This window comes from Eublepharis macularius, chromosome 15 (assembly GCF_028583425.1).
Source record: "Eublepharis macularius isolate TG4126 chromosome 15, MPM_Emac_v1.0, whole genome shotgun sequence".
Classification (NCBI taxonomy): domain Eukaryota; kingdom Metazoa; phylum Chordata; class Lepidosauria; order Squamata; family Eublepharidae; genus Eublepharis; species Eublepharis macularius.
The window spans coordinates 46400937-46415769 of NC_072804.1; the positions used below are offsets into that span (position 1 = coordinate 46400937).

The following is a 14833-nucleotide window of genomic DNA, read 5'->3' on the forward strand; positions in this document are numbered from 1 at the left end:
CTCACAGATGCATAGTTCTATACACTAACAGTCGCACTAATTGAAACAAACCCAGCACAAATACACCATTAAAAGTTAAGCAGCCCTTCTCATTTTTTTTAGGTGTGCTGGGAGAAGCAGCTCCGGGGAAAATGTACAGATAAAAAATAAGTACGTAGATGGCAATGTTGTATTAACTGTTTCTGTTTTTCTCTTTCAGGTGGAGTCGTAAACAACAGAAACGGTGAAAATCCACACCTGCCCAGCCCTAAGTGGGGCCAGTTATCAGAACGCAAGTTTCGTCCAAAGACTGTCTAAAGGGCAAGAATACAGTCCACCTTGATAACATCACCATAAACCAAAATCTCTCCTGCATCCCGTGAAGCAATGCACCACAATCAACGGCTGTTTGACCACTTGGGTTTTCTTGATCTAGAATCTGACATTCAATACCGATTCCTCTCTTAGAGTCTCTGTGGGGGGGGGGGGGGCAGGTATAAACGCCACCACACATCCAGCTCAAGCCAAGAACCCCAGTGAAAAAAACCTGAAGCACAGGCAGGTCTGAGACTCCCATCGCTGGAAGAGGGGTGAGCTACCATGCACTACATGACTCCCACCTCCGACATCCTCGATGTGTGGGTCTGTACCTTTTCTAGAAGTGCATTCTGCCAGAGGCGGAAGATCAGCATAAAGGAGCGATCACGGGCCCCGAACGATGTGAAGAAATGCTGGGAACGGCAAGCAAGAAGAGAGAGCATGAGACCTCCCCTCTCCAAAAATAATAAAGGTTTCCATGATGGATATTGACGGGTTCTACCTACAGGTTTTGTGAGTACAGAAAACACGCGTCATAGGATACCGGCCACAAAACCCAACTCCGCAAGAATCCTGGAATTTTTTTTTATACTACTAATTTACACTTTATTCCTATTTGTCTTGTTTCATAAGAAATCTAGCAGGAATATTTTGATGTGATTGTTTCATTTATTTATATACTTATACCCTGCTTTTCTCCCCAATGGGGATCCAAAGTGGGTTATGTTATTCTCCCAGCCTCCATTTCATCCTCATGAAAACCATCTACCCCCAGGTTTTGTACTGTGATCCCCCAGTCTGCCCTTGCTTCATGGGCATTGCCCCTCCGGAGTGAAACCTGTGGGGCAGAGTCCTTGAGAGGAGATAGCCCACAGAGATAAAGACTGGAATTTGCTGAAGGCTCCGTACTGCAAGGGCGCCACCATTCTCCAGTTTGGGGAGGGGAGGACACCAGTTGGCCACGGCAGCCTGGGGCCGTTCAGTTCCAAACTATGAATCTGTTCAGCACAGAGAGGCAATCAGCAGAACGTTCAGGCCGCCTCTCTTGTATTCTGTGGCTTTGTGTTCTAAAAGGGACAAAGGAACAAAGGTAAGCAGAAAGTGTGCACAGGTGGTTGGGACTCGATCTGCCAGGCTATCATTGGCACAGTGCATGAGGAAGAGGGCAGGGCACTGCTTGGCAGCTTTAGGTGGAACCGCTAGTTCCTGCCTCCATGTTTTTATGTACACTGCTTTCCATGTTCACTGACGCACACATTTAGAGTGGCCATTGTGTACCAGTGCACAGTGCACTTTTCTTTATCCACAGCGAACACGCCTTGGGGACCCTAAGTTGGATGGAAAGATGGCATTTGAATATTTTAAATCCATCAATCAATAAATGAAAATGAGCCATGGCTATTCGACAAGGGGCAGCACATCAGCTAGAGCAAAGGTGGGCTGATTTCTGTATTGTATAATCTCCATTTTTAAAAGATAGCAGCGGCGACGTAGAGTGGCATTTAGAGCATTGGGCTATGATGGGGGGCGGGGGCGGGAACCCAGGTTCAAATCTCCACTCAGCCACAGAGTACACTAGATCATCTTGGGCTAGTTGCTGTCTCTCAGTCTGGTCTGCTGCACAGGGCTGTTCTGAAGATCAAAAGGGAATGGAACTACAGACACTGCCTTGGGTGAAATAAAAAAATGAATTAAAAAAAATTATAAAGCAAGAAGTAATGCCCAGACAGTTAAGGTCAGAGCTCGTCCGTGATAGGTAATACTAACTGAGGATTCTTCTAGAACAGCCTCAGATACAGAGTTACAGAAAATGACAGAAATGAACAAACGCCAGCAATCCAAGGGCGAATGTTGCAAAGATTTACACCAGGGCGATAAGACAACCTGTGTATATTTATTGCGAGACCGTGTATGTGCCACTTCCAAATAAAGGACTTGCAACCACCACCATTTGGGTTGCAGAAACTTTATGGATTATTAATCAACATGTCAATTACCAGAAATGCCAAGCTGTATCTTCCCCCTTGTGCAAACAGGCTCTCTTATGCCAGCTCCTTCTTGATGTCTTATTCTAAATACATTGACAATCTTTAATTGTAAAAGATTGCAGACCCCAGTGCAACACAGTCCACCAGAAATTGGCTAGAGGTCCCCCCATTGACCCATCTGCACATTCCTGAGTTAGAAAGTCCAGATTCTCCCCACCCTCCAAATGATTTTGCATGGGGCCTCCAATGCCTGAATCTTGCCTTGCAGGCAGGGCTCATTTTGAGGGGTAACACGCAGGAACGCAGTTCTGGTAGTTCTCCGAAGAGGTCACATGTTAGGTTGCCCCGCCCACCTGATTTTTGGCCATTTTGGGTCCATTTTGGCCTGGATTGGGCCCAAAATGGCCAGGATTGGTCTTAAAACAGCCAGGATCAGGCCTCTGATGGGTGGTGGATCACTTTCCCCGCTCAGCAGCAGCCCAATTCTGACCATTTTGGGCCCATTTTCAGCCATTTTCAGCCCCTTTTTGCCATTTTGGGCCCAATTTTGGCCCTGAATGGCCAGGATTGGGTCCAAAACAGCCAGGATAGGTGAGGTCAGAAGTGCGGCATATGCAAATCAGTTATGCAAATGACACACTTCCAGTGATGGCAAGGGGCGTGGCATATGCTAATGAGTTATGCTAATGAGTTCCTGAAGCTCTTTTTCTACGAAATGACCCCTGCTTGCAGGTAATGCTCCTTCATCTATCTTGCTAGGGTCCTATCTAAGGACCAGCCTCATCTGTCCATGGTGTCGTTGAGCACGAGAAGGACCAAACTCACAGGCCAAGCCTCCATGCACCATGCACGCTCAGAAGGCCTCTTCAGCAAATGCCTTCTGAAATTACATCTTGGAAATATGTTCAGTTTTGACTTCACAAAAGGAAGGATTGCACTAGTCACCAGCGTAATGCTAGTAAATTGAGAAGTCGTGGTGTTGCCATCGCTTTCTTTTAAAAATGTAGATTATACAATACAGAAGTCATTTTAGACACTGGACGTAATGGGAGGATAACTGGTCATTTTCAGCGTGAAACGAGTCCAGGATTGGGAGAAATCAGCCTGAACAGAAATGGTTGCCTTCAGTCATTTGATTCCACACACGTTGGATAATGCACTTCCAATCCTCTTTACAGATCATTTGGAACGGATTTTTTTGTGTGCGGAACAAAAAATCCACCTGAAATTATTGATAAAGTGCATTGAAAGTGCATTATCCAATGTGTGCGGAATCCCGACCTCTCTAACCACGAAAAGAGCATGTTGAAAAACTAGCTGCCAAGAACAGCCTATGAAACAGGTATATCACTTCAATTGTTATGGAGAAAGGCAAACCCAAAATTTGCCATCAAGGCTTCTCCCAGCTAACTGTGTTCCATTACCTCCCTTCTGGTCTTACGGACCCACCTGTAAAAGAATCATAACCCACTTTTGAGTCCCATCCCACTGTAGGAGACCCCTAGGATTCAGCATGGTGTGGCTGCTAGATTGTCAGTCTGGAAGACCCAGGTTCAAATCATGCACTCTGCCAGGGAAGCTTGCTAAGTGACCTCGGGCCAGTCACTTTATCTCAGCCTAACCTCACAGGGGTTTTGTGAAGATAAAATGAAGGAGAGAAAGAAACACTGTTGTAAGCCTTTGGGATTCCATTTGGGGAGAAAAGCGGGGTGTAAATAATATCTAAATAAATCAATAAAATGTAACCAATTCTATGTGTGAGCCCTAACAATAAACCCCAGAAACTTGCATACTCCAGACTATCATAACTCAAAGGTATATTTGACATAAAGATGTAGGCATACTGAGGAAGGCCCAAAGGGAATAGCCTTACCTTCTCGTTTTCTGTGCAGATTTGAATGGCGTTGGGGATCAGCTTTGCCGTCTTCTCCTTCTTGATATATTTCACCTCCTTGAGCTGGATGGAGATCTGTTGTAGAAGGGTGTCAAGGAGATCAGCAGCAGCCCAGAGGGGAAGAGCGCAGGGGGGGCTCGCCTCTCCGACCTCTGCCCCGGGGCCATAGCGTCAAGGTACTCACCGTGGTTTCCCATCGGAAGATGTTGCTGTAAAAACAGATCCAGTTCTCCGATAGGTAGAGCCGCCCCTGAAGTAAGATATCACGCTGCAACGCGCAGGAGTAATCTGAGGAGAGGAAATACATCAGAGATAAGAGAGCAAAGAGCAAGGGGGGGAGGGACGCAGGTTGAGAATAGGAGAGGGGAGATCGAATCCACTGCTGGAATTTTGGGGGACTCTGTGCTACAACTGCTGGGCACTGATGTGTTATTTGCATGTTTTCAGGATACCAGAAATAGAGGCCACAGATGCCAAAGCACGGCAGATCTATACCAAAGGCTTTAACAGGTTAAATAGCCATTTAAAGGCCACAGAGACCAAAATAGCATATCTGCTTGAGTCTTTAATAGGTTAAAGAGCCATTCCCTTCCTCCAAGATTCCCTGGGAAATGTAGTTCAGTGAAAGGAAAAGGCGAGGGGGAGGGCCTCCCTAAACTACAATTCCCAGGATGCCCTGGGAACAGCCTTGACTGTTGAACTGGCATAAAAATCAAAGGTCTGAACTATAGTCAGGTAAACAGACAACATGTGCTGAATCCTGTAGGTAGGCAGCCAAGAGTTTCCCCTAAAGGGAATTAGCAAGACTTTGCAAAACAGACAGAATAAAGTTATAAATCAATAACAGGATGTTTACATGGGCATCACTCGAAATGAATCAGGGAATTGGGTCTGTATTTAGGGAAGGGGATGGTAGGTACTGGTCTAAATTCCAGCTGTAGTCCCCACAAAACCAACACGATGCAGTGGCTAAAGTGGCTAAACAGGATCTCAAGAGACCCAGGTTCGAAGCTCACTGGATGGCCTTGGGCCAGTCACACAGTCTTGGCTTAACCTACCTCACAGGCTTGTTGTGAGGATAAAATGGAGAAGGTGAGAATGACATAAGCCACTTCGGATCCCCATTGGGGGGGGGAAAGCACAGCATAAATAAACAAACTAAACAAGGAAGGAATCATTAACCAGGGAGAGAGCCCTTAAAGGAGCAATTCAAAAGAGGAGAGGAATGGGGGATTGTGTGAAATTTTATTTTTTAAAGTAAGTTCGTACGATGCAAAATTGAAAATATACCATGAAACAATTCCTCTTGACAACAAAGGCTGAAATAGAACTGAACAGGTCAGATCTAACAGGTCCCTTATAGTAAATCTTCCTCCAATCAAGGAGTCGATCCTCCTTCCATCAGAGGAAGACTCTTCATTTTAGTGGAAAGGACTGGATGGATCTATTTGAATCCGTCTTTTAGGATCACATGGATTTGTCTTACACCCCAATTTGGAGGCAAAAAGAAATAAAGCCCCCAGGGTATCCAATACAGTCAACCAAGTTATAATACTGGAATATCTAAAAATGATATACAACCCCAGGACCCAAGTTATCTGAAATTACTATACCTATAAATCTTACACTTTCAACTGTACACAACAACCTTACAATTTTCTATTTTCTGTTGTGTTGTTCAGCCGTGAAGTACGTAATGACAATTGAGAGATCTGAATGTTCTTTATGCATTTGCAATTTACGACGTTGCTAAAGAAAGAATTGCTCATCCTGTTCTGATGTTAAAACTTGATGTCTATATTCTTTATTGTAAACCATATGAAACATTAATATGATATGTTGTCAATTGTTAGAAACTTTAATAAAAAATAATTTAAACTAAAAAATCAAACATGTTGGAATTATGGAGAAGACTTCAGCATTGCCTTCTCCCACCCAACGTCTCTCTCCTTCACCATGGCCAATTCCACACGGCTTACCTGAAGCCGGGACGTGGCGCAACGTTGCGGATCGTGCCGGGGGAAACGCGAAATATCGTGTTTTCTCGTGCAAGTTTTACGTGATGTCGCACAAAACTCGCGCGAGAAAACATGATATTTCACATTTTCCCCGGCACGATCCGCAACGTTGCGCCACATCCCGGCTTCAGGTAAGCTGTGTGGAATTGGCCCATCCCTCTCCTCCAAAGTTTTGTTTGCTATAACCAGTCATCCAGGGGCTCCCCAACCGCCCTCCCCACTTTGGACCCACCTATCCAGCACATCATCCCTCCGCCCCCCTCTCCTCCTCCTGTATCTCACCCACAAGGAGTCGTTCGGCTTCCGGCAGCCCCTTGAAGATCCTGCGGAAGTCCTCGTTGCGTTGCTTGTAAGTGGGGCTCAGCATCTGCCAACAGCAATTGAGCACGTTACAACAGGCTTCATCCCTCTCCAGCCGCTCACACTAGACCCTCTCCCTGCCTGAGGACTCTTAAGCGGGTCTCCAACCGCTCTGTTGCAGCCCTCCTCCCGCATAAGTGGCCTTCTGACGTTGGAAGAGGCAAGCCTGGCACCGGTGGCTTGCCTCCTCTCTCAGAGGAAGGCTCCTTTGGGCTGGAGGCAGGCTTTGAATTTAGCTGAGCAGAGGGATAAAGGCGACAGCTGCAGAGTCGGGAGGGCGACTCGGGGACTTCCAGGTATGGCTGGAGGATACAGCTGACCTGTGGATCTAGTAATGGCTGGCAGGGCAACCTCCTATGTATGCCCCTTTGAGCTCCGGGATCAAAGAAAGGTGGGGTAGACATACAATTAAAATCTAAATCCACCAAGAGGGGAGCAGTGGGGCACGTAGAAAAACTACAGGGAAGGCACCACGTGGGGTGGGAGACGGGGGACATTAATCCGATGGAGTTTTAGACCGGGGGGGGGGGTGTGTGAAAGGAAAAGGATCACGTTTTTATCCCACCCTTTCTCTGAAGGAGGCAGAACTAGTTCTCCTTTCCCCCTGTGATCTTCACACCCACCTGGTGAGGGAGGTTAGGCTGAGAGTTTGTGACATCCCCAAGGTCACCCCACAAGCTTCCATGGCAGAGGGGAGGATTGGAACCTGGGCCTCCTAGATCCTAACCACTACACCACCCTGTTTCTCAGCAGAACCTCTCTCCAGAGCTGATTCTTGAAGGGGACTGAGTGTGATTCTTCGGGGACAGGCATTGCTCTAGAGGTAAAGTGGCCAACAAGACCCAATGGCAGAGGAGCTTTTCATTGCAGAGGAAATGCCACAACTTGCTTTGGGTTTTTTAGGAATGGGCAAGAGAATACTGAAAGAGAGGGCGGGGAGTGCAAACACACCCAGGAATCCTGGCAGGGGGTTTCTTGCACACTCAGGGAGCAAAAATAGCAGCTCAGAGCAACCCTGATTCGCGTAAGGGCTGCTGCTTCGGGTAAGCCAAAAACTAGAGACATTTTTTAAAAAGAAAGCGAAGGAGGAGATTCTTACTCTGTCCAGATGGGGCGGCTGAGCGGAATCGCCTGTTTCACCACAGGGAGCAGGGACAGCCCCGACCCAAGAGGGGAAGAAGGTTTCCAGACAGCAGCGGCATGAGCCGTGAAAGGGGCAAGCCTCAGAAGGCAGGGCTGAGACGGAGAACAGCTGGCAGAAGGGGGCACTGCCCGGCCACCAGCAAAGGCAGGCTTGGGTACAGGATTGGTGCAGGATCAAAACAGGAAAAGAGGAGTGAGGGAAGGAAGCCAGCCACAGGAAGGGGGTGCAAGCCAGAGAGGGGAGGCAGCACAGCAGCAGTTCAAAGAGAAAGATCAGGAAAAGTGTGCAAAGGGAGAGAAGGGGGTTGGATGGGGCATGCAGGAATCATGCAGGGCGGAGATTGGGGGGGCGTGCAGAAACAAGAGAGTAGGCAGGGATAAAGGGGGTGCCGGAGCTGGCGATAGCAAAAGAGAAGGGGGGAGGTGGAAAGTTTTCCTGGAGCCCATCAAAGCAAGGAAGAAGAGGCCTCCCCCAGGGACAGCTCCGCAGCTCCAGTTACACTGCCTAGCCATTGGCTGAGGGTGCCCGGGTGTCGTTTACAGGAAACAAAAGGGCTGGGGGGTGGGAAGGAGGGTGTCGGGCTGCGGTTAACCATATCCTGCCCAGGAGGGGGACTTCAGCTCAGGTGAAGAGGAACAAAACACACATGCGCGTGCCTTTTCAATTCTGGAATAGTAAAGAGTCTGGGAGCACCTTTAAGACTAACCAACTTTATTGTAGCACACGCACTCACACACACACACTGTAATTCAGTTCCTCTTGCACACCTGATGCCAAAATAGAAATCCTTCCAGGATTTTTTTTTAAACAGATAAACTGGGAAACAAGATGCTGGGAGGGAGAACCTACACCTTCTCCCCACCCCTCTCATACTTATCCTGCAAATCTGCCCCCTTGTCTCCTTCCCTTCTGTTTCCTTCTCCCCCATCCTACTCCCTCCATATATTCCCAAAATAATGAAGTGGTGGAGTCCAAGGCAGTAGACTGAGCAGTACCACTCCAGGCTGCAGATAAAGAATGCCCTTTGCACATTCCACCTTCAAAAAACCAAAAACCTCCCTGCAAACAGAAAACTAGCACACTAATTCTAGTTCAACTTCCTCTCCCTGATAGGTTTGTTTTCTATTTGCAAGGAATTGCTTTATTTATTTATTTTTACCCAACAGCGATCTGCAGTCTACAGTGGCATAGTCTGTTAGATCATGTAGGGGCTCTACCACATTATTCCACTGCACAAACATTTTCTAAATAAAATAAATAGGTAGACCTATCCCCACACAGGGATTAATGTGCCTTTGTTAAAAGAAAGAGGCAGGAAGTCCCTGGTTCAAATCTTACTAGCCCTAAACTCCCTAGGGTGACTTTAAACAAGTCGAGGGCTCCCAGACTGCTGTCTTAAATATGGGACCCGATAACAGCAGACTATTCTACAGGATCGTTGTGAAGATTAGCAAGGCCATGTCTGTGAAGCACGTTGAATGCCACAAAGCAAATGACAAATAAAAGAATTATTGGCAGAAAAAGAACAAAACACTAGGGGGGTAAATTGACACACATCCCGCCCCCCAATCCCACTTGTAGAACCAAAAAGAAGACTTCAGCGGGGTTGCCATGTTCACCCTCAGAGAGGGCTTCTCTATCATCAGGGTGGTGTAGTGGTTAGAGTGTCAGGCTACGATCTCGGAGACCCAGGTTCAAATCCCCACTCTGCCAAGATAAACCTCCCTGGGTGCCCCGGGCCAGTCACTCTCTCAGCCTAACCTACCTCACAGGCTTGTCGTGAGGATAAAATGGAGTGAAGCGGATTGATGTCAGTCATTGTAGATCTCCACTGGGGAGAAAAGTGGAACATAAATATTTAACTAAATAAAAAAAGAACCAAACCGCACATGCTGAGGGGAAATCCCTGACTGGATGTTCCCCTGCACACTTTTAAAAAAATTTAAATAGCAGCTTTGCAGAACTCCGGGTCAGAGCCACGGAGTTGCCTCCGGCAGGTAAACAACAGCAGGGGCAGAAAATTAAAACGCGTCTCTCTCCCCAGGCAGCTGCAATTTAAAATTCAAATTTAAAATCCGTTCACGGATCTCTCGTCCTGATGTGCCGTTTGGTCCTCAGAGCTATATGGAAGGAAGAATACGCCCGAGAGCTGATTCTTGCCCAGGACTGAATTGCATCCTGGTGGAATTTTCCCTAATAGGCTACTCCTGAAGATAAAGGCTCCCCAGCAGCCGCTGATTCAGACTGCCCTCCTCCCACTCTTGACCTCTTGTGCAAACCTGTCAAGACACGTACAACAGATCGGAATGTTACACCACCGAGAAACGTGAATTTATTTGGGTGTTCAGAAATCTGTTCTCATAAGAGGTGGGTCTGACTTTGAGAAAAGTTATGTGCGGATCTTCCTAAAGATAGCATAGGGACAGCTAAAACAGAGCCAATCAATATTTTTTAAAAAAAAAAAAAACTGCCCGCAACAAAATCATCGGAGAAGCTACAGAGAAATCAATGAATTACAGGCTAAAAGGCCTGTTGAGAATTCAGCCCAATAAAAGAGAGTCTGTTTATACAGTTGAGAGAAAACAGGCCTTATTTCCTGAGATCTCTGTGCTCCAGAGACCTTCCTGGCTCCGTGAAGATCGAAAGAACTATAAGGAATTATTAAGTATAGCTTGAATTACAGTTGGAATTGTTAATTTGCATGGCACACTTTAAATTCTTACCGCAGGAGTTTTGTGTTCTTAATCTCCGGATAGGGCCTGGAGATCTCCCAGAATTACAACTGATCTCCAGACACCAGAGATCAGTTCTCCCAGGGAAAATGGCAGCTTTGGGGGGGTGGACTTTACGGCATTATTCCCTGTTGAGGTGCCACCCTCCCCCAGGTGCACCCCAAATCTCCAGGATTTCCCAGCCCAGGGTTGGCAACCCTGGCTATTGTGCACACTGTGTTGCAGCGCACCAGATCTGTCACCAAGTCTTCACTCCACCGTCAGCCACAGCCAACTGGCACCAGCAAAACTTCCTGAATAAATAGACTTTGTCAGGGCCAAACTATACATGTTAAGTTGGAAGTTTTGTGATTGAGCTCCTGCCTTCCTCCTCACCCCCACCCTGTTTTTAAAAAAACTAAATGCAGCCATAGGGAGAAAGGGGACAGGAGCAGAATGTGCCCTATGCTATTTTCCTTATCTAAATCACCCCCTAAAGCTGCTATTTGTTCAGGAAGGGGGGGAAGACAGGCGTCTGTATCCCTCCCCCCTCCCCAAGAGCAAAATAGCAGGGGGAAACACAGATTTAAATCAGAGAAACACTGTTGGCTGGCTACTGGATTCGAATCTTGCTCCTCCACTGCAGACCAAAAAGGCTACCCACCTGAAACTATAAGCAGGGGTGGGGATTCCAATTTTTAGAACATCCTTTTTTAAGCATAGCATAAACGTCCCGTTTTTTTGTGGTAAATTAGTTTAATGTGCCAGGCCTTAGGATAACCCCTCTGTCCACCCCAAAACTGCTGCTGCTCTCCTGACTGTTCTGGCGGTTTGGTTTTTTTTTCCAATTTTGATTTATTGTAGAGAAACACTCGTCTGTTTTTATTTTGATAATTGCAGGGCTTTTTTTCCAGAGAAAAGAGGTGGAGGAACTCAGTGGGTTGCCCTCTGAGAAAATGGTCACATGGCTGGTGCCCCCCCCCCCCCGATCATTTTCAAGAGGTTCCGGAACTCCGTTCCACTGCGTTTCTGCTGAAAAAAAGCCCTAGATAATTGTATGCAATTGCAGGGTTGCCAACAGATCCCGGGGGGGGAATGACCTGTTCCCTTAACAAACGCTCAATGGGACGTTCTGTATCAGGTAAAGTTATTTTACCTTCATGCCTTGAAAAGATTCAGCTGCCCGGTTCCACACATTAAGCCTCCCTTATAGAGACAGGATATTTTTCTCCAGGCCTGTTGGAAAAGCCTACATTTCTTCCTGCCAAACTCTATTTGCTGGAGGCGAGTCTATTCTCACTTACCACCACAACAGGGGGAAAAAAAGCCACTTACGCTGTACCAGCTCTGCATTTTCTGAAAGAGAGAGCAAGAGGAGAAGTTACTGTAAGCTGCACAATGAGAAAATGAAACCATCAGATTCTCCCCCACCCTTCCCAGCCAGTTCAAATACACTTTATGAGATCTCTGATACTGGTACATTCCAAATGTCCCAAAGTGGAGGCTGCAATCAGAAAAGAGGCATTTTTGCATACTTTTCCAGCATCCACTTATAGCAAAAGAGGGTGGCTCCAGACTATGGGGGAGCTGGGGGTTGCCCTAGGCCCAAAGCCTCAGGATGCCGCCTCTCAGAGTGGCAAAGGAAATGAATGATAATATTTTGAGAATAGTGTGATTCTGGTATTAAACATCTCAGCTCCCTGCCTTGCCATGTACCTCTCAGTTTTGACGTGTTCTGAAACCTGAAAAGGCGTGGCAGGAAGGGAACGAGAACGTCAGGTCCCGCGGTGCCCTCCTGGCATTTTTAAATGACTGAATTCTTCTCGAAAATGGTATCCCATGGACATTGTGGAATCTAACCCTAAGGTTAGGATCAGTAAGGAGGAATGGGAGGAGAATAAAAAAGCAGAGAGGAAAGTAGTCCACAGAAGACTTTCAAAAGAAGGGAGTTTTAGAAAGAGACGGGGGCCGTTTTCACACTGCTTACCAGCCACGGATCATCGCGCCGAGCTCCCGGAATGACAGCGTCTTCCTGGCGCGATTTCGCTGTTGTTCCGGGAGCTCAACGCGATGTTCCGCGGCTGGTAAGCAGTGTGAAAACGGCCAGGGTAGATGGCTAGGCAAATAGGGCAGGTTTTAAATTTTGCATTTGGCCGTCCTTAGCCCCAGGAGGGAAGGCGGCATGATATAGCCAGATCTTATCAGATCTCAGAAGCTAATTAGGGTTGGTACTTAGATGGGCAACCACCAAAGAAGACTTTTGCAGAGGAAGGCAATGGCAAACCAATCCTGCTTCTCGCTTGCCCTGACAGCCCCTTGCTGGGGCTCAGCTTAAGTCAATTGCAACTTGACGTCACATACACACACACAATCCCTAGCCCCTCCCCAGCACACATTACCTTCACACCTCACATGCATACAATCCCCCACCCCTCACAAACACCATCCCCCCCCCCCAGCTTACCTTGTTGTTGCGGATGAAGCTGCGCCCACTAAGAGGGTAATTGAGGGGGGTGCTAGGCGGAGGCCCCGGTTGTGGAGCCCGCTCCGAGGTGTTCTCTGACGCCTTCTCCACCATGGTCTCCGACGGCGACTCTGGCGAAGGCCGTGGGGGCAGCAGCAAGAGGCGCTTCCTCAGGGACGGGGAGCTACTCGGGGTGGTCCGTGGGGAGGTGGTGCCAGTGCTGGGGGGAAAGGAGAGGCAATTCAGCAGCAGGGTCTCTGACAAGAGACAACACCCCATCGCTGCCCCCAAATTTAGGAGCAAACACCCCAGTGAATTTCTGCCCCATGTTGCCTGGGCCAAAACAGTCCCGTTTCAGTTTACCAACCCTCTGCACCACTGTCCCATCTTACTTTCACCCTCCCACCCCCACCAGCATTGACAGACTCACAAGCCAAGTCTTTTTCCCTTTAAAGCCCTCTTTACAAGTTACAGTGAACATATGTACAATCTGTGTAACACTTGATTTTTCCTTATACATGCACTGATTTATTCTCATGTTCTCTCCAATGCACGTACAGCTGAACATGTTATTTAAAACCCATATTTATGCTGGTATCAGTCTCTGGTATGAATTGCAATGTGAATGCATGTTGGCCCTTTCTTACAAACAGAAGGACAGGCATACATGCAGGATTTGTGTGTGTCTGCTAACATGTGAGCAGCACGAGAGAGTTGTATACGAAGGAAAAATTGCCAAATGCAGCTTGTCCCTTAGGTGCAGGGCTCCAGTGGGAAAACCTGCACTCTCCTTTAACATCACAATGTTACAGTACAGAAGCCCTCTTTGGGTTTGGGCCTGGAAACTTGAATTAGGTCCAGATTTCCTCCCCTTTCCCCTCCAGCTCCTGATGTAGCTGAAAAGGAAAGCTATAACTGGAGTTTTGGAATGTAAACAGGAAGACTCTTGCTCCTGGGGTGAAAGAGGATCCTAATCCCAGAATAGGGTCACCCGAGGAAGCTTCAGAGATTCCAGTGGACAGCCAGAGTAAACTTCCTAATGTGTAAGAAGAGGCTGTCTTGGAACTGTTTGGGGTCCAAAAAACAGCAACTGGTTCATGCGTTCCATTAGGGCACTGATTTTTGCCAGTGACCTCAAAAACAGTTTATTATTGTGAGCCAATAGTAAGGAAAAATCTACCGTGTAAAGTACTTTACAGTGGAATTTCCACATGTCCATCCCACAACAGCCCTGTAAGGTAAAGCAAGGGTAGCCCTGAGAAACTGAAACGCAGTGTGTTCTTCAAAATCAGCCAGTAATCAAGATGGAAATCACACTTATCACCAAACCTAAATACTTGGTTTAACAAAATCTGGGAACAATTAATAACGGAAAAAATAACTGATAGAATTCATCTTATGACAAACCCCACTGCAACAACAGATTTCTAGACGAAATGGAAACCTTTTCTAGACTTTCTTTCAGAGAACAATTTATTGGTAACAAATCTTCCTTACCAAGCAATTGTCAATCTAGAAATTTAGTTTTTAAAGCATTCTTTAGACAGTCTGATTATGAAGTTCTTTATGATAACCGTATTTGCTTTGCTTGTTTTGATTTTTTAATGTATAAAAGATAAAAGTAACATGTATTCAATTGCTGTATGTTTAACTGTTTGAAAATAATAATAAAAAACCTTTTTTTTTAAATCAACCAGCAAGACTTGGGTCTCTTTAGCCCAGGACAACCACACAAATGAGTAGAATATTCACATGCAGATCAACTCAGCCTCTTCCTATACAGGCTTGGTGGCTTGCTTGTGCGAATTCTAATTGGTTAAATCTTCATATGAATTAAACAATTGTTTGGAAGGGGGGAAAACACCCTTTTTCTTGCCCTTATGTGTTACAGGAAGACACCATGCCATTTTAGTTTAGAAGAGGTATGAGAGGGTCTGCACTTCTGGGAAATACATTT

At 46.7% G+C, this 14833-nt stretch overlaps 1 protein-coding gene across 3 annotated transcripts in view; it reads right to left on the reverse strand.

Moving 5' to 3' along the window:
* GRAMD1A (GRAM domain containing 1A) overlaps positions 1 to 14833 on the reverse strand; it is a 54337-nt gene that overhangs the window by 22163 nt on the left and 17341 nt on the right. The window contains exons 2-7 of one of the 3 annotated variants that reach the window (XM_054999214.1): positions 12877 to 13096; positions 11748 to 11768; positions 6480 to 6564; positions 4364 to 4467; positions 4159 to 4254; positions 630 to 710 (exon numbers count right to left, since the gene is read on the reverse strand). In XM_054999214.1, coding sequence (XP_054855189.1) covers positions 630 to 710; positions 4159 to 4254; positions 4364 to 4467; positions 6480 to 6564; positions 11748 to 11768; positions 12877 to 13096 — 607 coding nt within the window. Of the gene's footprint in view, positions 1 to 629; positions 711 to 4158; positions 4255 to 4363; positions 4468 to 6479; positions 6565 to 7656; positions 8172 to 11568; positions 11626 to 11747; positions 11769 to 12876; positions 13097 to 14833 lie in introns of those variants that run through there. The other 2 variants (XM_054999215.1, XM_054999216.1) reach the window with 2 other exon arrangements.